Source organism: Rattus rattus, chromosome 1 (genome assembly GCF_011064425.1).
Source record: "Rattus rattus isolate New Zealand chromosome 1, Rrattus_CSIRO_v1, whole genome shotgun sequence".
In the NCBI taxonomy this organism is placed as follows: Eukaryota; Metazoa; Chordata; class Mammalia; order Rodentia; family Muridae; genus Rattus; species Rattus rattus.
Window position 1 is genome coordinate 28,535,036 of NC_046154.1, and position 23,208 is coordinate 28,558,243.

The window sequence follows — 23,208 nt, forward strand, 5'->3', positions numbered from 1 at the left end:
TGTATATATATATATATAATATTTTGAAGAAAAAAAGAGTTCAGAGCTTCTCGCTGGGCATTCTTGCCTACCCCAGATAAATTTTGTTCCATCAGTGGTGCTGAGTCTGTAAATTGCCCACCACTCAGTGAGGCTTCCGTTGGCTGCTATTAACTGACCCCAGTCCACATACCATACCTTGATGCTTTCCTTAGTTACCTGGATGTCAGAACAGGCTTTGGGAAAGTTCCGAGCCTGTCTCCTTTTATCTCCTGCCTCTGACCAGGACAGATTCTGGGCCATCTGATTCACCTCCCACTGACATGGGAGTGTCATCCCCAGAACCAGCTAGCATCAATGCCAAGGGAACTAGCCATCCTCCTTGGGTAACAGGCTCCAGGCTGGTTGCTCTTGGTCTCAGTTGTTTAAAGGAGCCCAAACCTTGGACAAGATGGACATCTCTCTCTCACTGAGCCCGAGCTCTTCCTTTCATAATGTCATCAGACCACGCTGAACAAGGGCTAGAGTTTTTCACTGCAAAGTCAGTGAAAAAGTGACCACACCTATCCTGCTATGAGGCCCGTCTGAGACCCTGAATTCAGGGAAACGCTCCCATCCAAGGTGCTTGCAGCCTTCCTGGATAAGAGGGCAGGACTCCACCTTTGGCACATCTCCCAGCCCTGGCTTAGTTGCTTGGCAACAGCTCTGTGTCTGAGAGTGAGGATACACTATGGCAGCCAAGAGGATACTGGTGTATCGAAATGGGGACCCCTTCTTTCCAGGCCACCAGCTGGTGGTGACCCAACGCCGCTACCCCACCATGGAGGCTTTCCTTTATGAGGTGACATCAGCTGTGCAAGCCCCACTGGCTGTACGTGCCCTCTACACACTTAGTGATGGCCACCCTGTCACCAACCTGGCTGACTTACAGAACGGAGGGCAGTATGTGGCTGCTGGCTTTGAACGATTCCACAAGATCCAGTGAGTGGGTGGGGGCTGGCTTGAGCGCCTGGGGAGGGCAGTGGGATTAACAGTGCATCTAGTACTTCAGGTCAACAGGCTAATATTTTTCCAAAGCCTGGGGAGAGACTGTACACTACCAGAGTGCAGGAGCACACTGAGAAACTGGCCAGAGGCTATGTAAGCAAACAGATTGAGCTGTAACTCAGAGTTAAGTTCTGTTACCAAGGTGTATGTCCATCACAACCAGGACAAGCCTACGGGCAGAATTCTGTAAATTGGATGTCTTCCTGAAAGCTGTTTGTGTTTAGTAATTTAGTTTTTTTTTTTTTTTTTTTTTTTTTCGGAGCTGGGGACCGAACCCAGGGCCTTGCGCTTCCTAGGTAAGCGCCCACCGCTGAGCTAAATCCCCAGCCCCAGTAATTTAGTTTTTAAAGCCAGGCAGTGGGAGGCACACACCTTTTATACCAGCACTCAGGAGGCAGAGGCAGTTGGATCTCTGTGTTGGAGGCCAGCCTGGTCTACAGAGTGCATTCCAAGACAGTCAGGGATAGACAAAGAAATCCTGTCTCTCAAACCCCTCTCCCCCAAATTTGTTTTAAGACAGGGTCTCACCATATGGCATCTGTTGGCTCGGAACTCACTCTATAGACCAGGCTGGCCTCCAACCTCCAACTCCCTGCCTCTGCCTCCCCAGTGCTGAATCAACTCATCCTCAGGAAGAGCGAGCAGTGAGTGTGTGTGTGTGTGTGTGTGTGTGTGTGTGTGTGTGTGTTGGTGTCGGGGTGGGCGTGTGTCGGGTCGGGATACCTCGCCAGAGTTAGTTCTTTTCTTTCTCCATGTAGGCTCGGAGGTCAGGCTTGGCAGTAAGTGGCTTGGTCTCTCCAACCCTGAGAGCTGCTGCAATCCCACCATCACTAATGAGCTCACTACTCAGTGTCCAAAGCTCCTGTTAGATTGGTCCATCCCTGCGAGATGACACTGTCTTCCAAAGTGGAAGAGCAGTGAGATGAGAGCTCCCAACCCAGCCCTAACTTCCATACCTGCTCCGAGAGCTCAGTGGAGTAGTTTACTAGAGGGAAGGAACAACGTGTCTGGACTTAGTCACCTTCTGTGTAAACCTGTACAAGTCATCGCTTTGACTATCATACAAAGTGAAAATAAAATCATGACCGGGGAATTTTTGGGCTATAGTAAGATACTTCATGCTTGCCTTGGGCCTTCAACAATGGTGTACCTAATATCTACCTGGATTTATAGCCTTACTCAGTACTCAGGGATCCTAAGTCATCCACATTCCTAGCTCAAAAAGAGAGTGCTTCAGTGAGGAGGGATGTTTAGGGTACTGGGCAGCTACTGGAAGATTGCCTCATGCTGCAGAGGATGGTCCTCGTCTAAGGGAGGCTTTGAGATGCTTGGCTGCATCAGGAAGGAAGTGTGAACAGATGATTGGTGTGGGAGGGGTAGGAGAACAAATGAAAGAATTTGGAGCCAGGCTAGTAACTACTGTAGGCCCATAATCCTGGCACATAGAACACAGAGGTGGGAGGGTCCGAAGCTGAAGATCATCTTTCATTATACTCTGCAGGGGCTAGCCTGGGGAAACTCCATCCTCCCATCTCAGTCTCACTTTCTGCCTAGCCTGGATCTCACTAGGTAGATCAGGCTGATCTCAAACTCAAGATCCCACTGCCACTGCCTCTGGAGTGCTAGAATTGTTCTGAGACAGGCTTTATCTGTATAACCCTGGCTGTCCTGAATCTCACGCTGTGGACCATGCTGGCCTTGAACATAGAGATCCACCTGCCTCTGCCTCCCAAGATCTGGGATTAAAGGTGTGTGCCACCAATGCCCAGCCAGAGAAGTGCTTGAATTAAAGGCATGTACCACCATACCCATCTCAAAGTAGTCAAGGGAAAGGGCCTACACAGAATTGTCTCCTCAGACCTGCCATGGTCATAAGAGTCTCAGCTGTGATGGGCATAAACCTACCTGGTCAAGGTTCACACTTCCTTAAGGTGACCTGGGGCCTATCTGTCCTTTTAGCTATTTGCCTCCTGGAAGGAAATACCCAGGTGGGAAGAACAGGCAACAACATGTAAGTCCTGGGGGTGGGGACTGTCTGTAGCCTCTCTTGTCCCATCCCTCCTGGAACTGCTCCACTTTTGAGAAAGGTCCTGGAAGCAGCAAGAGTTGTTGGTTTCAGGGAGCACATCATGCTTGCTCTAGACCCTGCTGCTATCCTGGGACATGGGACTTGAGGACATTACCCCTGGCTCAGTCCCAGCCTTTGACCTAATCTCCAGGCCAGGGTCCCCAAAGGAATAAGTAAATGGTGACATCCAAGGGCAAAGGACAGGAGTTATGTGGCCCAGGAAACACAGATGCTCCTTTGAGGAAGGTGTGACCAGATTCACCCTGCTCTCTCGATTGCCTTCACAAGTTTGGGTCCTGCCTGCTCACCCTATGGTTAGAACCAACCAGTCCCAGCCAAAGTCCTGAACTTCTGACTTGAAGACCTGCCTTGGTTTCAGGAGTCTCCCATGTCTCAGCACCCATGTGACGGGGCCTTTGGACAGTGGTTGCCAGCAGACACCCTCTGCTATATCCAGTGAGTGCCAACCTCGGGAGTGGGGAATACGGATTTGTGACTCCCTGAGGCCAAGAAGACAGGAGTGGGGTTTTGTTTCTCCTATCACAAGTGAGAGGATTAAAAACCTAACATGTAGGTGGTTCTTGGACCACTTGGTTCTTGGACTCCCTTTCACAGAGGGACTCTTGGAGATCCTTGCCCTTATTGTTCTTTGTCTCAGTGTGTTCAGGAACGGGGACCTGCTAAGTCCCCCCTTCAGTCTGAAGCTGTCCCAGACTGCCATCCAGGACTGGGAAGTGGTCTTGAAGCTTCTGAATGAGAAGGCTACGGTACAGAGTGGGACTGTACACAAGTGAGTACGGAGACAAGGGAGAATGCACCCCCTCCAAGGCGCAACACTGTTTTAGCTGCTTCTCAGGATGAAACAGCCATGGGAAGGTGTGTTCTCTCCACAGGACTTCCTCCTGTGCCCTAGAGGAGGGGTTCCCTAACCAGCCCTCCAGTCAGGGCAGAACCTAAGTTAACTGTTGCCCAGAGGACCAGAGTCAGAAGGTCCTCTGATGGAGCTTAGTGCCTACTCAAGGGATAGGAAGCAGCCTCTTACCCACCATCTCTTTTACCTCTTCTCCCAGACTCTGCACCCTCGAGGGGCTCCCGCTGTCCACAGGGACTGCCCTGGTGAATGGCCACTACTATGTGGCCGTTGGAGAAGAAGAGTTCAAAGCCCTCCCATATATGGAGCTGCTGGTGCCCAGCCCCTCTCTGTCCAGGGGCTGCTGGTAGGTTTGTTTGAGGTGAAGGGTCACAGGTCACAGGAAGTGCCCTCTGGCTGTGTTCCCCTCTACTCACCCCTAACCTTCCTTTCCCTGCAGGTGTCCTCCAGGCCTTAAGTACAAAGCCCACAGGCAGAGGGTAGGTGTCAAGGCGTGAAGGGGAGTGGCTGGTTGAGGACACCAACCTCACCCCATGCATCTGCTCAGCAAGCCCTGAGTCTGATTCTTCCTCCCTCCCCTGACTTTCTCAGGGGTGGGAACTGAGGTTCTCAAGCATAAGCAAAAAAGACTCATTCAGGGGGACAGTTACAGAGTGACACATGCCTCTCACTAGGTTAGATGTTGGAACTGGCTACTTGGCATAGCAGGGCTCAACCTTCTGCTACCCTCCTATTCCAGGCCTCTGTTCTTCCAGATGAGCCAGTGAGCCTTGGCCCAAGAGCGGAAAGCGGCCTGGTTTCACTGGGCATCTCTGAATGCCAGTGTGGACTGAGCTGTCCCTGGAGAGGCAGCCTGGGAGGAGTGCAGGAATGCAGGCAGACAGGCAGGCAGGAATGCAGGAATGCAGGAATGCAGGCAGGCAGGCAGGCAGGATGTAGAGAAAGCACATGGCCTCTCCCAAGCTTGCACAGCAGCGGGGCACACTCAAGCATTGACTGGGGAGCGAGAAAGGGGAGAACCGTCAGCATATGAAGCTCTAACCTTGTCCCATCTGTAGGTCCAGGGCCACAAGGCCCAGGCAGCCCAGCCTTCTCCAAAGGAGTCGAGAGAAACTAAGCCATCGGTTTTCTATGCCAGATCCCAGCAGTCCCTTCAGCCATGGAGCAAGCTCCCGCCTCTCTCATTTGCATCAGGTTAGGGGGCTCTGGGGCTGGCCCTTTGCCGCACTACACCTGTGCTTACACATGCTAGGAAGCACCCAGATCAGTCCCCTCTGATGTGACAGGATGGTGGCCCTTGCTGCTGCTGGGGGTTGTCTGCAGCGGGGTGCTTCAGCAGTTATGTGCCACCCCTCTACCTGAATGTCCCTTGCTTCTTTTACTGATGTCCCGTATTCACTGTTGTGTGCGCATGGGCATATGCAGGCCATGGCCCAGTAGAGGTCAGAGGACGACTCTGTGGAGTCAGTTCTGTCCTCCTCTGAGGCACTGGAGAATGTGGACATGGCTCAGGGGAACCAACTGGTGTAGCAGGGGAAGGCACAGAAGGCTGAGGGCCCTACAGCCTGGGCATCAGCCAGTGCTGCCTCTTTGTAGGAGTTAAGGGAGTCTATGGGGCTCCGTACCCGAGGAAGGAGACAGCTGGGGCTCAGGAAGTGGATGAGGATGAAAACACCTGCAGAGAGGAGCCTGTGGATCAGGTAAGCCCATCACATTGTCACCAGAAAGTCTTCAGATGGGCAGAGGTCTGAGCTAACGTCTAGGCTCCAGGGCACATCTTCCTGATGACTGGGATCTAAATCTGAAAGCCCGGCTTGGCTCCCTGTTTCCCTTGTGGGACGTCCTAATTCCCAGTAGGCTCCTTTCGTGGGTTGGGAACCTCTGGCAGTTGATGAAAACTGGGCATACACATAGCTCTGAATGTCTCCACACATCCACCAGAGGGCAGCAGAGACAGTAGACGAGGCTTTGTCTGCGCGACACCAGCCTGGGCCTGAAGCTGTAGCCCCAACCTCCGCCCATACTCCACCATCTTAAGTGCTGGGAGCTTCAGACAGAAACTGCGGACAACCATTCCCAGTCACCTCTAGTCCCCAGCCCTCAGCAGTGTGTTCTGGAGAAGCCATACCTCCTGAGCTCACAGTAGGTGTGGCCTCCTCACCCCGCCTCAGTCACAGGCGAGCAAGTTCTATGGAGGCTACTTCCTTATGTGACCCCTGCTCAGGAGCAGGCTCATTACAATAAAATATTTGCTAAGCTTTGTTTGCTGTAGGTTTATTGAGAGCTGCTACTGGCCAGATGTTTGCTGCAGCTAAGTGCTGCTTGGCCACAGCGGTCTACTTCCTTGAGGGGCTGGCAGTTGAGCATTTGACCCAGGGCCAGCTTGGTTTTCTTCCAGCTGACATTCTGACGTAGCCCCTCTCCCCGAATCCCACCTTCAGTCAGCCAAAGCACTGTAAGGGAGCTTGGAGGCTCCCAGACATTCCTGGTTGAGACTGCAGCAGCCCTTCCCATGTAGGAGGCGCTGTGTGGATGCGGACAGTCTAGAGCAGGTCAGGTAATGCAGGCTGGGTAACAGCTGCCTGAGGTGGCAGCAGGAAGACAAGATGGCTGCTGGGGCAGAGGCAGCTGTAAAGTCTCCAGTGCTAAATACTTTGAATGTTTTTTTCTTTTTGGTTTTCAAGACAGGGTTTCTCTGCGTAACCCTAGCTGTCCTGGAACTCACTCTGTGAACAGGCTAGCCCACCTGCCTCTGCCTCCTGAGTGCGGGGATTAAAGGAGTGCTCCACCATGCCTGGCCCCAGTGCTGTCCTTTTGGCTTTTTGAGACACGGTTTCTGTGGCGCCTTGGCTATTCTGGAAAGGCACTCTGGACAGTGCATTTCTTATTGTCACCCGAGGTAGATGTGATCTGAGGTGAGAGAGGCAAGCTGGCCTATCGCTCGGCCTGCACCTCAGTGTCTAGCATCGTCGGCTGAGCGCAGTGGAGCTGAAGGTCAGGGCTGGCCCTGGGTCTTGATCACCGAGCTTGAGACGCATAGTGTGATCCCCGTGATGGTGAGCACCATGCCAGCCACGGCTCCTGAGGTAAAGACAACGTCAAGGGGCCAGGTCAGCGGGGCCGAGGAAGAAGACCAGATGGTGACCCCAGGTCCTGGTTACATCCCAGCCTCTGCCCCCAGATTGCCCAGGGGAAGGAAACATGGCCACAAGCAAGCCAGAGAGCTGTTGGAGAATGAAGGGCAAGATAAGGGAAGACCTTCCCTCTCCCGCCCATGGGAGACAGAATCGCAGGAAATGCTCACACATGCCAAGGCCCAAGCACCCTCCCCTGACCTGCAGCAGCTCAACTTACCTTTTCCACCAACGTCTTCTCCAAGGACCTTCCCAACAATCAGTGTGTGAAGACGATGGCCAGAGAGTTACAGATAGGCACAGCTAAAGTCAGATCTGAGCAATCAGAACAACAACAACAAAAAAAACCCCTGGATGCAAAGAATGCCTTTCTCAGGATAAAACATTTGCAACCTGTCCCCTTCCCTCTTCCCTTCATCACTGTCACCACCTGTACAAAAGTAGCACAAGACAGTCACACTGACACACACAAGATAGTCACAGTGACACACATTTCTAACTCAGTCACTCTGGAAGCAGAAACAGGCAGAACTCTGAGTTCAGGGCTAGCCTGGTCTACCTCAGGAGTTCCAGGACAGCTGGGGCTACATAGTAACATTTTGTCTTGGAAAAAATAATCATGAAGCAGATGTTGGGGAACATAGCTGCAATCCCAGCCATCAGGAGGCTGAGGCAGGAAGATCTCAAGTTTGAGGTCAGCCTGGGCTACATAGCAAGACTATTAAAAAAGGAGGGAACAGATACTGGGGACATACTCGGTCAGTAGAGTGCCTGCTATGGAAGCATAGAGATCTGAGTCCGGGTCACCTCAGCACTTGTGTGAAAGTTGGGAAAGGCCGCACGGTGGCCTGCAGAGGAGAGAGTGAGTCAGGTGGAGAAGGTGCTTGGGAATCGTGCAGCTGAGTGAGGTCTTTACTTACACAGGTCTCACAGAACAGAGATCCACCACTGACTATCCAAGGAGTGCAGATTATGTGTTTGATGTTTCATTACATGCCCAGAGTAACAAGTTCAGCCACAATTAGAAAATATAAATAGAACAGATTTGATTTTTATTCTTAGCCCTATAACTCCAATGTAAAGAATCTAAAGACTGTCTCCTCAAAGCAAACATGTTTCTTATACGACAGCCTGCTTTAGGCTGGAAGTGTTTGCTGTCTGAAAGCACTCCAGCCAAACAGAAAATGTCTGAACCGGTCTTTTTACGAATAGCAAATTCTAATACCTAATTTCCTTTATTGTATCATTTCATCATCTACAATATAAAGTAGAAAATGTTTATTTTAGTCACTCTTATTTATCTTTTTTTTTTCTTTTCTTTTTTTCGGAGCTGGGGACCGAACCCAGGGCCTTGCGCTTGCTAGGCAAGCGCTCTACCACTGAGCTAAATCCCCAACCCCCACTCTTATTTATCTTATTTACAGAATTCTATTCCTCTGGGGGGGAGACCTGTGTGACTCCCTATTTTTAAACTACATTTTCAGAGAGCTCTAAGCATACTGCAAAGGGAGGCCTTGATCTGTAATCTGTTCTCCTCTCCAGTCAGTCTGTTGTGTCTGTTTACCCCACACCAATCACACGGATGAGCTAGCTCAGGGGCGGACACCCAAGCAGACTCCTGGAGCGGTGGCCTCACCTGGGATTCCCAGCTTGTTTGGGAATCTCATCTTCGTGCTTAACAATCTCCAGGGTTACGGAAGACTTCCAAATAGGGCCAGATAAAGTTAAAAGCAGAAGTTTATAAGATTTCCTAGAAAGGGGGTTGGGGATTTAGCTCAGTGGTAGAGCACTTGCCTAGGAATCGCAAGGCCCTGGGTTCGGTCCCCAGCTCCGGGGGGGTAGGGGGTGGGGTGGGGTGGGGAATATGATTTCCTAGAAAGGCTCAGACATAAAATGAATTCTAATGCAGAAAGTCCCTAAGAAGGCAACACACAGATACCAAAACCCAAAAATGAGAGACAGAAGGACAGCGATGGCAGTGTTGGGCTCAGCGTTTGGGCCAGCTGTGCTGGCTTCATGACTTTTGCAGCTTCCAGTGGGCATGGCTGAGCCACACAGAGAATGAGCTCATTTCCTTCCACAGAAGTGATTGGAGGCTCAGGGCTGGGTCCAGGTTATCTGGACTCTAGCATGAACACCTGATGTCCAAGGTCTAAGACCAGCTTAGCTGTTTTCCTCCTTTCTATTTTTCCCCACTAGTTTTTTATTCACTTTACATCCCTATTGCTGCCCCCTCCCCCTTTCCCTTCTCCTTTAAGAGGGAGGAGGCCCCCCTGGGTATCCCTCCCTGCCGACACATCAAGTCTCTATAGGGCTGGGTGCATCCTCTCCCACTGAGGCCAGACAAGGCAGCCCAGTTAGAGGAATGGGATCCACAGCCAGGCAAGAGCTTTAGGGACAGTGCCCCCCCAGCCCCCACTCCCATTGTTGAGGGGCCCCTTCCTTTCTTTCTTTAAAGATTTATGTGTATATGAGTATGTTGCTTTTCTGCATGTGTTGTACATATGGAGGTCAGAAGAGAGTGTCAGAACCTTCTGGAACAGTATGAGCCATCATGTGGTGCTGGGAATTGAACTGGGGTCCTCTATAAGAATAAGTTCTCTTAACCACTGAGGCACCTCCCCATCCTGGTTAGATAATAAAATAAGTTCTTGAGAAGTTTGGTGGTTCACACTTGTATTCCCAGCACTTAGGAGGCTAAGAGAGGAAGACAGCCAGGAGTTCAAGGCCATCCTGGGCTATTTCTGAATTCTAGCCTAGGCTACAGATCATTTCAAAAACAACTGTCAGGCATGCTGGCACACAGCTATAGTCCAAGAACTCAGGAGGCAGAGAATGCACATCTTTGTGATTTTTTTTTTTTTTTGGTTCTTTTTTTTGGAGCTGGGGACCGAACCCAGGGCCTTGCGCTTCCTAGGCAAGCGCTCTACCACTGAGCTAAATCCCCAACCCCTATCTTTGTGATTTTGAGACCAGCCTGATCTATATACCAGTTCCAGGACAGCCAAGACTGCATAGAGAGAACTCACCTCTAAACAAAACAAAACAAAACAAACAAACCTATACAAGAATGAGGTCTTCCCCCTCAAAGAGAATGGGGATTTCAAGGTCACTACAGGGTATGGCAGAAGGAGCACAGGAGCTAATGCTCAGCTCCCACTGTTGCACTCACTGGGTGCTCTGTGCACTGCGATACATTTCCACAGCACTCACCATTACCATAAGGGAAACAGAGACTCTTTAAAGTCATAGCTCAACGGGGTTGGGGATTTAGCTCAGTGGTAGAGTGCTTGCCTAGCAAGCGCAAGGCCCTGGGTTCGGTCCCCAGCTCTGAAAAAAAGAAAGAAAAAAAAAAAAAAGTCATAGCTCAAAAGCTTAGGGTTTCTTTCTGTTTTGAGAGAGGCTGGTCAAGGGACGGTAAGATGGCTCAGCAGGTAAGAATACCTTCTGCCAACCTGACTTTAATCTATGGGAGCCTCACGAAGGGCCAAATGACAAAAGTTGTTTATGACCTCAACATGTGCACAGGTATACTACTGCACGCACACACGTACACACGTAAGAAATATTTAAACATCGTAAGGATCCAGAGCGATGGCGCAGAGAGTAACAGCCCTTGCTGAGTTTGTTTCTCACACCCACATGTCGAGCCACAACTCTCATAACTCTCTCTGAGATCTGAAACCCTTTTCTCACCTCTGTGGGAACCAAACACGTACCTGGTGCACATGTAGGCAAAGTACTCACACACAAAATAATCTAAAAAGGTTGTTAAAATGCAATTTGCTCAAACCTCTTCTTCTCTTGAGGTAGCCCAAGGTAACTTCAAACTCTGTGTGGCTGAGGCCGACCCTGAGCTCCAGGGCCTCACGTTTTCACTTCCTGTGCCCTGGGATTGCAGGCGTGCACCACAATGCCTGGGGCTCCAATTTTAATCAACACCCTAAATTTGATCCCTAACACTGAGACAAAAGCTTCATAAACGGGCTGGAGAGATGGATCAGCGGTTAAGAGCACCGGAAAAAAAAAAAAAAAAAAAAAAAAAGAGCACCTGACTGGGGGTTGGGGATTTAGCTCAGTGGTAGAGCGAAAAAAAGAAAAAGAAAAAGAAAAAGAAAAAAAAAAAGAGCACCCAACTGCTCTTCCAGAGGTCATGAGTTCAATTCCCAGCAACCACATGGTGGCTCACAACCATCTGTAAAGAGATCTGATGCCCTCTTCTAGTGTGTCTGAAGACAGCTACAGTGTACTTATACATAATAAATAAATAAATCTTAAAAAAAAAAGCTTCATAACAAGCTGGGCAGTGGTGGCCCGAGCTTTGGGTCCCAGATCTTGGGAAGCAGAGGCAGGCGGATCTCTAAGTTCGAGGTCAGCCTGGTCTATAAAATGAGTTCCAGGGCAGCCAGGGTTACGCAGAGGAACTGCCTCAAAATACAACCAATCAATCAATAAATAAGTTTAAAACAGGACAACTTTATTTGCTTGTTTTTTTTTTTTTTTTCTTTTCTTTTTTTTTGGAGCTGGGGACCGAACCCAGGGCCTTGTGCTTGCTAGGCAAGCGCTCTACCACTGAGCTAAATCCCCAACCTCTACAGGACAACTTTATAAATAGCAATGCTACCACTTGCTTATTAGTAAGTTCCACAGTCTTCCTCAGCAGGAACTGCATTAGGGCAGAGGCTTGAAACTCAGAAAACCAACAATATGTGGAGGACAGAGGACGACTATCGAGAAGAGCTTCTCTCTTGACCCTGTAGGTTCTAGGGATCAAAGTCTGGCCATCAGGCTTGCTGGTGGGTGTGGTTACCTGTGGAGCCCCTGCCTTTGCTTTTGTAAGACAGGCTCAAGTATCCCAGGATGTTCCTATAAACTTGTTATTAGCTGAGGGTGGCCCTAAATTCTGACCCTCCAGCCTCTGCCTCCTAAGGACTAGGATGACAGCTGTTAACCACCATGAGGGTTTTCTGGGCGTTGGGATGGCACCCAGATCTTTGTGCATGCTGGGTGAGCACTCTGTCACATGAGCTGCATCCCAGCCTAGCAATGAAAGTCTGATGGATACTGACTCTCTCCAGCTGAATCTCAAGTATCCGCTCTAGAGGCCGCCTTACCAGGTTTTTTCCTCCTCCTGAGGCTCTTGTCTCTAGGGTAGGCAAAAACACCGCAAGGAGACTCTTTTTGTTTTTCAAGAGCAAAAATCTAAGGGGTGGGTAGAGTTTCTTGTTAGTTTTTTGAGACAGCGTGGCCTAGAACTCACTAAGCATCCCAGGACATGCTACGTATTCCAGAATGTCCATGAACTTGTGGCTCTCTTCCTGCCTTAGCCTCTGAGTGCTGGGCTTACGGGCGTGAGGCACCAGGCCAGTTTATAACTGTTAATATGCAGCTTTAAATCCCTTTGCACTAGCATGCTGTTGGGCTTAAGGTATGCAGAGAAATTTTAATCCAGCAACATGGCTGCTTTGTTAAGGGATCACAACCTAAGACCTTCAAAGAATGATCCGGCTGAAATGCAGACGCCCTTAGTACGCACCTTTGACCAATGTAGGTAAGGTTAGTTTGTAGACAAAAGCCATGAAAGTGATGTCTAATTGACAGGCAAAGTGACTAACCAGAGAAAAATATGACAGAATGAGTCAGAGACAGGATATGTCCAACTCTCACAAGAACAGACAGGGCAGGGGAGAGCATGGGAGGGGGTGAGGTTTTTTTTAAACTTATTTATGTATGAGCATTCTGTCTTCATAACAGGATAGCACATCAGATCCCATTACAGATGGTTGTCAGCCACCATGTGGTTGCTGGGAATTGAACTCAGGACCTCTGGAAGAGCAGTCAGTGCTCTTAACCGCTGAGCCATCTCTCCAGCCCCTTTACTGGGACAGTTTTACAGAGACAGGTGACAGGTGAAGACAGAACAAGCCAGAGAATGAGAAGTAGCAGAAGATTAGAACAGATTGCCAGAGTTGGTTAGAGGCGTCACAGTGCTCTGAACCCCACTATATAAAGCCAAGATTCAAATAAAGGACTTACTGTAGGCCAGGCAGGTAGTGTAGAGGGCAGTCAGAGTATCACTTACATGGGCGTTTGGTAAACACCTATAATCCCAGCATTTAGAAGACAGGCACAAAGATCACGATTTGGAAGGGGCCGGTGTGGTCACTCAGTGGTAAAGGTTCTTGCCATCAAGACTGATGAGCCCAGCTCATTACTAGAATCTCCAAGATAAAAGGAGAACCTACTCCTAAAACTTGTCCTCTGACCAAACACACATTATAACACATGTGCACACACACATACACACACAAAATAAATCTAATTAAAAAAATTAAAACAGGGACTGGAGAGATGGCTCAGTGGTTAAGAGCACTGACTGCCCTTCCAGAAGTCCTGAGTTCAAATCCCAGCAACCACATGGTGGCTCGCAACCATCTGTAATGAGATCTGATGCCCTCTTCTGGTGTGTCTGAAGACAGCTACAGTGTACTCATATATAATAAATAAATAAAATATTTAAAAAAAATTAAAACAATCATCAAACAAGCAGAAAAAGTATCAAGAAAACCCCCTCCTCCCAAACAAGAGGTCAGCACTTATGAGACCACAATGAACTTCCCTTCTGCTGCTACACAAGACTGTCAGGCCAGCTTTAGTGACTGTCTCTCACTGATCCCCCTCACTGCCCCTGTGATTCACAGAAGGACTAGAAACAGGTGCTCTCCCTCACTGATAGGTGCAAGGGGTTTCAGGTTTCCCTGTAAAAATATGGCCTCCACCCCAGAGAAGACCCAAGCTAGAGACCCACCTGTTGATGCCAACGTCAAGTAGTAGAGAAGGGAACCACTCTGATTGAGGAGAAAGGGCATCAGGTACTAGGAAGAGGAGAAACCTGTCAGTGATTGCCTGCATGGGCAACAGTCTTCTCGGTTCTCCAGAGCAGCGGTTCTCAACCTTCCTAATGCTGCAACCCTTTAACTCAGTTCCTCATGTTGTGGTGACCCCAAACCATAAAATTGTTTTCATTGTTATTTCACAACTGTAACTTTGCTACACTTATGAACGGCGATATAAATATCTGACATGTGGGATATCTGATATTAGGCCCCTTTCCAGTTACTACCCAGTTTGAGAACCCAGGTTCTAGCTTATGCCATTCCCCCAGGGGGAGGGATGGCTACAAATGCTCAGGGAACACTCATGTGTTGTTTTTGTTTGTTTGTTTTCTTCTTTTTTCTTTTTTTTTCGGAGCTGGGGACCGAACCCAGGGCCTTGCGCTTGCTAAGCAAGCGCTCTACCACTGAGCTAAATCCCTAACCCCACACTCATGTGTTTGAGGACTCTTTAGAGCAAAGAGAGAAACACAGTCAATGTACTCTATTGCCTTAAATACTCTCTCCCTCGTCCTGGCCAGTTCCCATCTTCCCTTGAGTGACAGTGTCACCCCTTCCAGGAAGTCCACACCCCGTCCTCCAGCTCCATCTCTCTCAGAGTTCACACAGTACTTTATCTGTACCCCTCAGAGTACTGCATATCTAGCTAGCTTACATCGGCAGCTATGGCTTGTAGACAGTTCATTATAGCCTTCCTTTCGTACAACTCCAGGGCAAAGAAAGCTCCTGGAAATGCTCCAAATCATTATATAATTGATAGGGTGACAATGACATTAAGAGCCTGGTCGTGGCAGCGCCTTTAATCCCAGCACTCGGGAGTCAGAGATAGGCTGATCCCTGAGTTCGAGGCTAGACTGTTCAGGACAGTCAGGGCTACACTGAGAAACACAGTCTCAAAAAAAAAAAAAAAAAGTCATAGATTGAACATGTACGCTGTACTAGACCCAATGCTAAGTGTTTTGCGTCTTACCTCAATTCTTCTATCTGCCCTATACATGGGTTATCATTAAAATTTCCATTTTACGGATGATGAAACTGAGACTCACAGGGGATAAATGAGCTTCCAGGAGCTTCTAGTGAGTAGGAGGTGGGCTGAGAATCTGGCCGACCAGCGACCAAACACTCAGCGGCTCCTCCCGAGCGTACGCACCTCAGTATTCAAGAAGAGAGCCTTCATCTCCCCCACCAGCTGCCGGGCCCACGTCCGCTCATGCACCTGCTGCAAGCCGGAGGAGGCCCGCTTCAGCAGTGGCTGCGTGCCACCCCATAGTGCAGCCACCAGCACCAGAGCAAGCACCTGCCCTGAAAGCAAAGGGTCAGAAAGTCACCCCGGCCCTCTCCTGCTTCCTCCAGCCCGGCTGACCGGCTCCATCTCCCTCCCGCGCTCTCCGCGCCGGGCAGCGATAGGTCGGGAGGACGGGCCGGCAAAACGGCGGAAGTGAGTCCGGGAGACCAGGGTGCGTGGTTTAGCATTCCTGCGATTCAGGGATGCCAGGGGAGTGAGAAGAGATTCTCCGAGTTAGAGTCGGAGCCCGGAGAGGGGCGGGGCCAGCTACCCACCCAAGGATGCCGCCATGGAAACGCTGGGCCCTTCTACTTCCGGGAGCGAGAGGGCGGAGTCCCCACATCCGGAAGTCGCCCCAGTCTTCTTCCGGTCCTACTCACATTGCCTCTCTCCTCGCGTCACCGCCAGGATGGTGAGTTCCAGGCACGCTGTGCTGCTGTCGGGGGGTCTCAGTAGACTTGGGACAGGGTTCCAGGCACTGACACTCCGGTTCTGTCCTCACAGAAGCCCATCCTGCTTCAGGGCCATGAGCGGTCCATCACGCAAATCAAGTACAACCGCGAAGGAGACCTCCTCTTCACTGTGGCCAAAGACCCTGTGAGCGACTGCGCGAGGGCGGGAGGGCCGGGCGGGGCACCGGGGGGAGCGAGTTCGCGCCGCCGGGACAGGGGGTGAACAAGGTTTGCTGCTGGAGGGAAATTTCTCTGAAAAGCAGGGAAAACCACCCATAACCGGAGTAGGGTAGCGACAGCATTCCGCCAGGAAAATCTGGAAGAAGTTGGTGGATGAAAGGAAAGAGTACCCAGGAAGAAGAAAATTAAGAGATTGACATTTAACCTTTCTAAACTAGTTTTCCCTTTTAGTAAAACATGGAGGCTTTTAGTAGCTCCCTCAGCAAAGTGAGGTCATTCTTGTAAATAGTTTTGCACCGCACCTCATGTATGTTAGTTGCTTATATTTTAAGGTTCATAGACATGGTTTTATTGGAGCGTCACAGCTGCCCTTTGAAGAAAGCTGTTAACAGGGGTGGGGTATCTATCCACGCTGGCCTGAACCTCTCCATCCTCCTGCCTCAGCCTCCTGGTCTTAGGAATACAAATGTGTGCTACCACATACAGCTCCTCCCAGTGCTCTAAAAAAATTATATATATATATATATTGTGTGTGTGTGTGTGTAATGATTTTATTTTATGTGTATGGGTGCTTTCCTGCATGTGTGCGTCTGGTACCTGAGAAGGCCAGAAGAGGGTATCAGATCCCCTGAAACTGCAGCTACAGATTGTTGGTATCGTGTGGGTGTTGGGAATCGAACCCATGTCGTCTGGAAGAGCAGCCAGTATTCTTTAAGCTCTGAGCCAGCTCTCCAGCTCTCATAGCCATTTAAAGGAAAGAAACCCTGTATTTAAGATGACAGGGTGAGCTAGTGACAAAGCACCAGAGCCCATGCATCCTTACTGTCATCTGTAGTCAGCTGAACAGGACCTGAAAGATTTTTTTAGGCTGGGACTCAATCTTGTCTTGGACTCCTCTGAATCCAGACAAAAGCGTATGAGGGTGCTGTGGTAGGCCTGGCTCTTCTGCCGCTTATGTTAGGACGGAGGAGAACCCAGGAGCTGGTCTTTTATCAGCTCTCTAATAAATGAGTAGAAGGCTGGCTTGGCTCGAGCCTATAGAAGGTTTGAGTGCAAGGTAAGCTATTGATCTTTCCGGGATGTGACCCGTCCTGTCATTTTACTCTTTCCAGATCGTCAATGTGTGGTACTCTGTCAATGGCGAGAGGCTAGGCACCTACATGGGCCACACTGGAGCTGTGTGGTGTGTGGATGCTGACTGTATCCTTTTTGCCTGCCATGGATCAGCCAGCATTGGAGATGCTGGCTTTGAGGTTGTGGCTTTGGCATGCTATGGTGGTCTAGAGAATAACACTCCCTACTCCGGGGTGCTTCATCCTGTGGGAAACTAGGACACGTTCAGGTTTTGGAATTCAAAGGTCAAGTCGCTCTGGGGTAAAAGTGAGAAAGGCTCTTTGGGACGGAACTGGGAGATGCTTTTTGGCTTCCAAGAGATGGGGGCTAGGTGAACTGTTGTCATTTTCTTTTGTATGTATGTATATGTGTGTGTGTGGTGAATCTGTGTGCACAAGTGCAGGGACAAATGAAGGCCAGAAGTCAGCATCCGGTCTTGTCTTAAGTCATTCTGCAACCTTTTTTACCTTTTTTTCTTTTCCCTAAAGATTAGTTTTATCTACGTGAGTTTTGCCTGCATATGTGTCTGTGCACCATGTGTGTGCAGTGCCAGCCATTTTCTTTAAAATGACAGAGGGCATCAGATCCCTTAGAACAAGAGTTACAGATGGTTGGGAGCCACCGTGTGGGTGCTGGAAACCTAACCTGGGTCTTCCGGAAGAGCAGCCAATGCTCTAATCAATGAGCCACCTATCCCAGCTTTGTTTGTTGGGTTGGTTTTTGTTTTTTTGTTTGTTTGTTTTGGTTTTGGTTGGTCTGTTTTCAAGACAGGGTCTCACTATGATAGTGTTGACTGTCCTAGAAATCCCTGTAGACCAGGCTGGCCTCAGAGATCCACCTGTACCTGCTTCTCAAGGAAGGATTAAAGACATGTGCCACCACTGTCTGACTCCAACTTGTGTTTTGAGACAAAAACAACTTTTCATTGAGTCTATAGCTCCCTGATTAGCTAGTGCTTGACTGCACTGAACTTCCTGTCTTCGTCTCAACACTGGAATTGCAGCCACACCAAAGTCTCTCTGTGGGTGCTGGGGATCTGAACTGAGGTTCTCAGGTTTGCACAGAGCATTTTACCTGTTGAATGTCTCCCAGCCCTAGTCATTCTTTTTTTCTGTGTCTAGAAGTGATTTGCCTGGTGTTTGTATGTATGTGTGCCTGGTGCCCTTGAAAGCCACACTCAGGCATTAGATCCCCCTGGAACTGGAGTTGGGAGCCACCGTGTAGCTTCTGGGATTCTAACCTGGACCCTCTGGAAGAGCAGCCAGTGCTCTAACCACTCAGCATCTCTCCAGCCCAAGTCATGTTTCTTAACATCTTCCTCAGGGGACACCAAGCATGTCCTTACTGGCTCAGCTGACAACAGCTGTCGTCTCTGGGACTGTGAAACAGGTAAACCTGGGTTATTCACTTTTTAGCAAAAGTGGCCAACGACAGTGTACCTGTCTAAGCAAATACAATATGTTCAGGAAAACTAGAGACAAGTTCATAGGTGGTTTCTAGTCTAGAGAGTAAGAGACAACAGACAGAACAGCAAGGAACGTAGCTGGGAAAAGAGGCTTACATCAAGATAAAAAGCCATGTTCACGGAAGGCCAGAAAGGGACAGCGCGCCTCCTAGGGTGGAGATGAGTGACCCTGATGGGCTCCTCAGGGTCACTGTTCACTGAGCTGGAGCCTTCATGAGCAGGAATGTTTTATTAAGTAGAATTAATTGAAGATTTATGTATTTTATGTTTATGGATGTTTTGTCTGCGTGTACATTAGCACACCAGGAGATGGCTTTGCATCCCATAGGACCACAGTTACAGACAGCTGCGAGCTGCCACGTGGGTGCTGGGAATCGAGTGCAGGACCTCTGGAAGAGCAGCCAGCACTTTGAACTGCTACACCGTCTTTCCAGCACAACTTCTCTATTTTTAGCTTTACATGTATGTGTGTGTTTAGCCTACATGTAGATCTTGTGTACTGTGTATGTACAGTACCCATGGCATCCAAAGGAAGGCATCAGATCTGACTGGAGTTAGAGAAAGCTGTGAGCCACCTGTGGGTGCAGAGAATTAAACCCGCAGCCTCTGTAAGAACAGGCTGTGCTCCTAATCACTGAACCATCTCTCTAGTCAAGGCTTAAGAGTTTTTTTGCTTTGTTTTTAAATTACTGATTGGTTGGTTGATTGATTGATTGATTGAATGATTGACTTTTTAGAAATAGGATTTCTTTATGAAGCCCTGGCTGTCCTAGAACTCACTCTGTAGACCAGGCTAGCCTTAAACTCAGAGATCTACCTGCCTCTCCCTCCAGAGTGCTAGGATTAAAGGTGTGGGCCACCACTGCCCATCTAGGATTCGGTTATTAAGAAAGAACTTGTTTAGTTAAACTTGGTACAGTGAGGAGTTTGATGAGCAGGGAAAAGCAGCGCGATGGTGGGTTTGAGCAAGCAGAAGAGCAGACAGGAGGGTAGAGGAGGCTAAAGGAGGGGAGGGGCTCGCATGGGCGTGCACGGCATGGCGCTGTATCATTCTGGCTGCTGAGGGACTGCTGTGTGTCTGCTTCTGTGGGGATGCTGGGGAGGAGTGGAGTCTGAGGGGGAGACTTAGCATGGAACCCACTGTGCCTAGAGCCACATTAGCAGGATTCATGGGAAGCACTACTGAGAGGATAGAAGGAAGGTAAAGAGCAGCAGCGGGCAGGAGCGATGACCTGCAGTTGTCAGGGAAGGATGCTGAGACTGGTGGCGGAGTGGCAGGTCCACCCTGTGCATTAGACCAGAGTGACACAGACTGTGCCTCTCCAGGGAAGCAGCTGGCCCTACTCAAGACCAACTCAGCCGTGCGGACCTGTGGCTTTGACTTTGGGGGCAACATCATCATGTTCTCCACAGACAAGCAGATGGGGTATCAGTGTTTTGTGAGCTTCTTTGATCTGCGGGATCCAAGCCAGATTGGTGAGGATAGGATTGGAGGGCTGAGGTGGGGGTGTGGTTTCAGATCCCCGGGCCTCACCCCTGCTGCTCTGCACAGACAGCAACGAGCCCTACATGAAGATCCCCTGTAATGATTCCAAGATCACCAGTGCTGTTTGGGGTCCCCTGGGGGAGTGCATCATCGCAGGCCACGAGAGCGGAGAGCTCAACCAGTACAGCGCCAAGGTAAGGCCGGGTGTTATCAGACATTAGGTATTGGGAGTGTGTCACTGGACACTGAGGACATATAATAGTGAGCACAGACAAGCATCTTCCTGCCTCTGGAGAGTGCTATGTCCTATGGGAGGCTCTAGGAAACAGAATTAGACGCCAGCTTAAAAACAGTATGGACACAAGTCAGGATAAGTTGACATCACAATAGAGATTTCAGCTGAGTCAGAGTAGCATTGGCCACTCTCACAGAGATTCCAGCACCCCCAGGGCAGCCCAATCCGTCCTTAATCCAGTTCAGGGGTTCTCAAACCCTCTGGCCCCTTAGCACCAGGCGTGCATGTGGAAGACACATTGTATGTGTACCTGTGCCCATGTGCACACACACAAAGGCACAATACATATAATACATAAAATAAAAGTGAATAAATCTTTAGCTTCCAGCAGGAAGATCTTCCATAGGCAACAGAAATAGAAGCAAAGATTTGGGGACGTAGCCCAGTGGAAGAACACTTACCCAGCTAAGGCCCTGACACCTTTAATCCCAGCAGTTGGGAGGCCATGGCAGGTAGATCTGAGGTTGAGATCAGCCTGGGCTACAGAGCCAGTTCCAGGCCAGCCAGGGTAGAGCCCTTGTCTCAAAAAAAAAAAGAAAGGAGAGGGTTAGCAGAGCCTTGCAGCAAGGCCCTGGGTTCAGTCCTCTGCTCCAAAACAAAAAAAAAAAAAAAGAAAGGAAATTGCAGCTGCGCGTGGACCGACCTTAGACAGCTTGGTGGGGCTGTGCCTCACATTGAAAAAATGCAAGCGATCTGGGCCTGGAGAGGTGACTTGATGGTTAAGAATCCTTGCTGCTCTGGCAGAGGACCTGAGTTCTGTTCCCAGCACCCATCCGGCAGTTCACAGCTATCTGTGACTCCAGTTCCAGGGGATTCAAGGCTCTCCTCTCAGCTGTGGGCACAGACACATGTATATACACATGCAGGCACACACCCATCCACAGAATTGTTTTAATTAAAAAGAGCCGGGGGTTGAGCTCAGTGACAGAGTACGTGGAGTCAGTCAAGCTCAGTACCAAAAGTAAGGCTTGGGGGAGGGACTAGGGGTCAGAGATTAGGTTGAGGGTAAGGAAGGTGTCAAGTCAAGTTCAGCTGGCCTTGGGCTTCTGGGGAATGGCGGCTTGGACTCGGGCACGTGAGTCTAACTGGTCCTCCCCCTCCAGTCTGGAGAGGTGTTGGTGAACGTTAAGGAGCACTCCCGGCAGATCAATGACATCCAGTTGTCTAGAGACATGACCATGTTTGTCACCGCATCCAAGGACAACACAGCTAAGGTGAGCTGGGTAGGGGTCTAGTCACTTGCCCTCCTGATGCATATTCAACCGGTTCGACCTGCCCGGAAAGGTGCCCATCACAGGTTCTCCCCTCCCTCCTCCCTCCAGCTCTTCGATTCCACAAGTCTTGAACATCAGAAGACTTTCCGAACAGAACGTCCCGTCAACTCGGCTGCTCTCTCTCCCAACTATGACCATGTAAGAAGACCCTGTCCAGGCCTCCTGCTAAAGCGTCCAGGGTCTGGATGTTTGCCCAACAATTAGGCTGTAAGAGATGGGGAAAATGGTGTCAGGTAGAAAGGGACTCCTACCATGGTTACAGTGCTGACTGATTTGGGGCAGAAGGTCCTTGAAGTGGCCGTTCACCCCCTCCCTGAGGGTCCTCCCACTGTGTGGAGAGAAGTTATAAGCAGAAAAGCAGAGGACAGGCCTGTACCTAAGTCCTGGCTGCCCTGATCTTTCTTCCCTTTAGGTGGTGCTGGGAGGTGGTCAGGAAGCCATGGATGTGACCACAACCTCCACCAGGATTGGCAAGTTTGAGGCCAGGTAAGGGGAAGGAAGCAGACTCCTGACCACTGAGGATCAAAGGGAACGTGACAGATGTCCAGTGCAGCAGTGGGGTCATGAAATCAGCGGCACATACAGCTGGCTAAGGCGCTCGCCTCACACCAGCTTCAAGGTCATCCTTGGCTTTAGCTCAGCTCCTTGCTCAGCTGGGCTACAGGGGACCCTGTTTGTAAACAACAGCAGGGATCGTGAACCCTGGGGGCCTAGATGACATTGTCTGTCTCTATATCCAGGATTCTCGACTGTTTAGTGGGACATTACTCACCTCAGAAATTTGTGCATGTTAAGTAAATGAATTAATATTATGAGAGCTTTAGAGCACTGCCAGCTGTGTATTGAGGCAGATGTTTGCGTAGTTTTCCTTCGTAGTTTGCTTCGTCTTATGTCTCCTTTATCCTAATTCCTCTACTTTATTAATTTTGTTACATAAAGTACTACCTCAGTCTTCATTTTGTAGAATGCTGCCTCAGGTGCATTTTGGAATAACTGGGTCTCCTCTACCCCCACCCCCCCAGGTTCTTCCATTTGGCTTTTGAGGAAGAGTTTGGAAGAGTCAAGGGCCACTTTGGACCTATCAACAGCGTCGCCTTCCATCCTGATGGCAAGAGGTATGGCCCCACTGAAGAAGCTGCCCAGTGGCCGGGGGTCTGCCCATTCGCTCTGTGGCTGCGCAGGCTTCCCCTCCCACAGCAGCAGCTGACCGTCCCTGTCCGTCTCTTTCCAGCTACAGCAGCGGTGGCGAAGACGGCTATGTCCGCATCCACTACTTTGACCCTCAGTACTTCGAGTTCGAGTTTGAGGCCTGAGGGGCTGGATCTCTCTCCACAACAGGGAAGCTGCTCACAGAAGGTTTTAGACTCTGAAGAATAAATTAGTTTGTTAAAAATAGTTCCTTGTCAGACGTTTTGTGCAGCCTGACCATTTTTCCCTCTTCACTGAGCCTCGAGTGGCTGATCATAAGGAATACTTTTATTATTGGAGTCTTCTCTCGCACCCAGACTCTGCATGCTCCGGGCTCACCTGTGTGGTAGACACCTTTACCCAAGAGGCTTAGAACCACTGCACCACAAGAAGCCAGGCTGTGGGCTAAGAACCTTCCCCCTACCCTCTTATCCCTAATTGATGGCTCAGCTGGGCCTGACCAGCACAGGAAAGGGCC

General features: G+C 49.8%; 3 protein-coding genes across 3 annotated transcripts; 2 read left to right on the plus strand and 1 right to left on the minus strand.

The window, feature by feature from the left end:
- The first annotated feature begins 709 nt into the window (after positions 1–709).
- Dcdc2b (doublecortin domain containing 2B) lies at positions 710–6,226 on the plus strand. The gene is made up of 9 exons (XM_032897066.1): positions 710–960; positions 2,986–3,037; positions 3,477–3,550; positions 3,753–3,884; positions 4,165–4,311; positions 4,405–4,444; positions 5,024–5,159; positions 5,562–5,665; positions 5,907–6,226. The coding sequence occupies exons 1-9, from the start codon at positions 710–712 to the stop codon at positions 6,000–6,002; spliced, it is 1,032 nt and encodes a 343-aa protein (XP_032752957.1). The 3' UTR covers positions 6,003–6,226.
- A 576-nt stretch (positions 6,227–6,802) lies between these two features.
- On the minus strand, positions 6,803–15,633 carry Tmem234 (transmembrane protein 234). Its single transcript, XM_032897072.1, is given in 6 exon segments — positions 6,803–7,046; positions 7,320–7,365; positions 7,368–7,414; positions 13,908–13,974; positions 15,143–15,294; positions 15,553–15,633. Coding segments are annotated over 6 exon segments (414 nt in total). The 5' UTR covers positions 15,569–15,633; the 3' UTR covers positions 6,803–6,960.
- Positions 15,552–22,937, plus strand: Eif3i (eukaryotic translation initiation factor 3 subunit I). Its single transcript, XM_032897070.1, has 11 exons — positions 15,552–15,689; positions 15,782–15,874; positions 17,022–17,109; positions 18,346–18,411; positions 19,814–19,963; positions 20,040–20,167; positions 21,372–21,482; positions 21,591–21,680; positions 21,955–22,028; positions 22,565–22,657; positions 22,774–22,937. Exons 1-11 carry the CDS (start codon positions 15,567–15,569, stop codon positions 22,853–22,855), a joined length of 1,098 nt encoding a protein of 365 aa, XP_032752961.1. The 5' UTR covers positions 15,552–15,566; the 3' UTR covers positions 22,856–22,937.
- Positions 22,938–23,208: the final 271 nt, after the last annotated feature.

Bases quoted from the DNA above. Each gene is read 5' to 3' on its own strand.
- Eif3i (XM_032897070.1), top strand. From the start codon at position 15,567: ATGGAAACGCTGGGCCCTTCTACTTCCGGGAGCGAGAGGGCGGAGTCC. The intron at 15,875-17,021 runs GTGAGCGACTGC...TACTCTTTCCAG, and splicing joins TCACTGTGGCCAAAGACCCT to ATCGTCAATGTGTGGTACTC. The intron at 22,029-22,564 runs GTAAGGGGAAGG...CCACCCCCCCAG, and splicing joins ATTGGCAAGTTTGAGGCCAG to GTTCTTCCATTTGGCTTTTG.
- Dcdc2b (XM_032897066.1), top strand. From the start codon at position 710: ATGGCAGCCAAGAGGATACTGGTGTATCGAAATGGGGACCCCTTCTTT. The intron at 961-2,985 runs GTGAGTGGGTGG...CTGTCCTTTTAG, and splicing joins GAACGATTCCACAAGATCCA to CTATTTGCCTCCTGGAAGGA. The intron at 5,160-5,561 runs GTTAGGGGGCTC...GCCTCTTTGTAG, and splicing joins GCCTCTCTCATTTGCATCAG to GAGTTAAGGGAGTCTATGGG.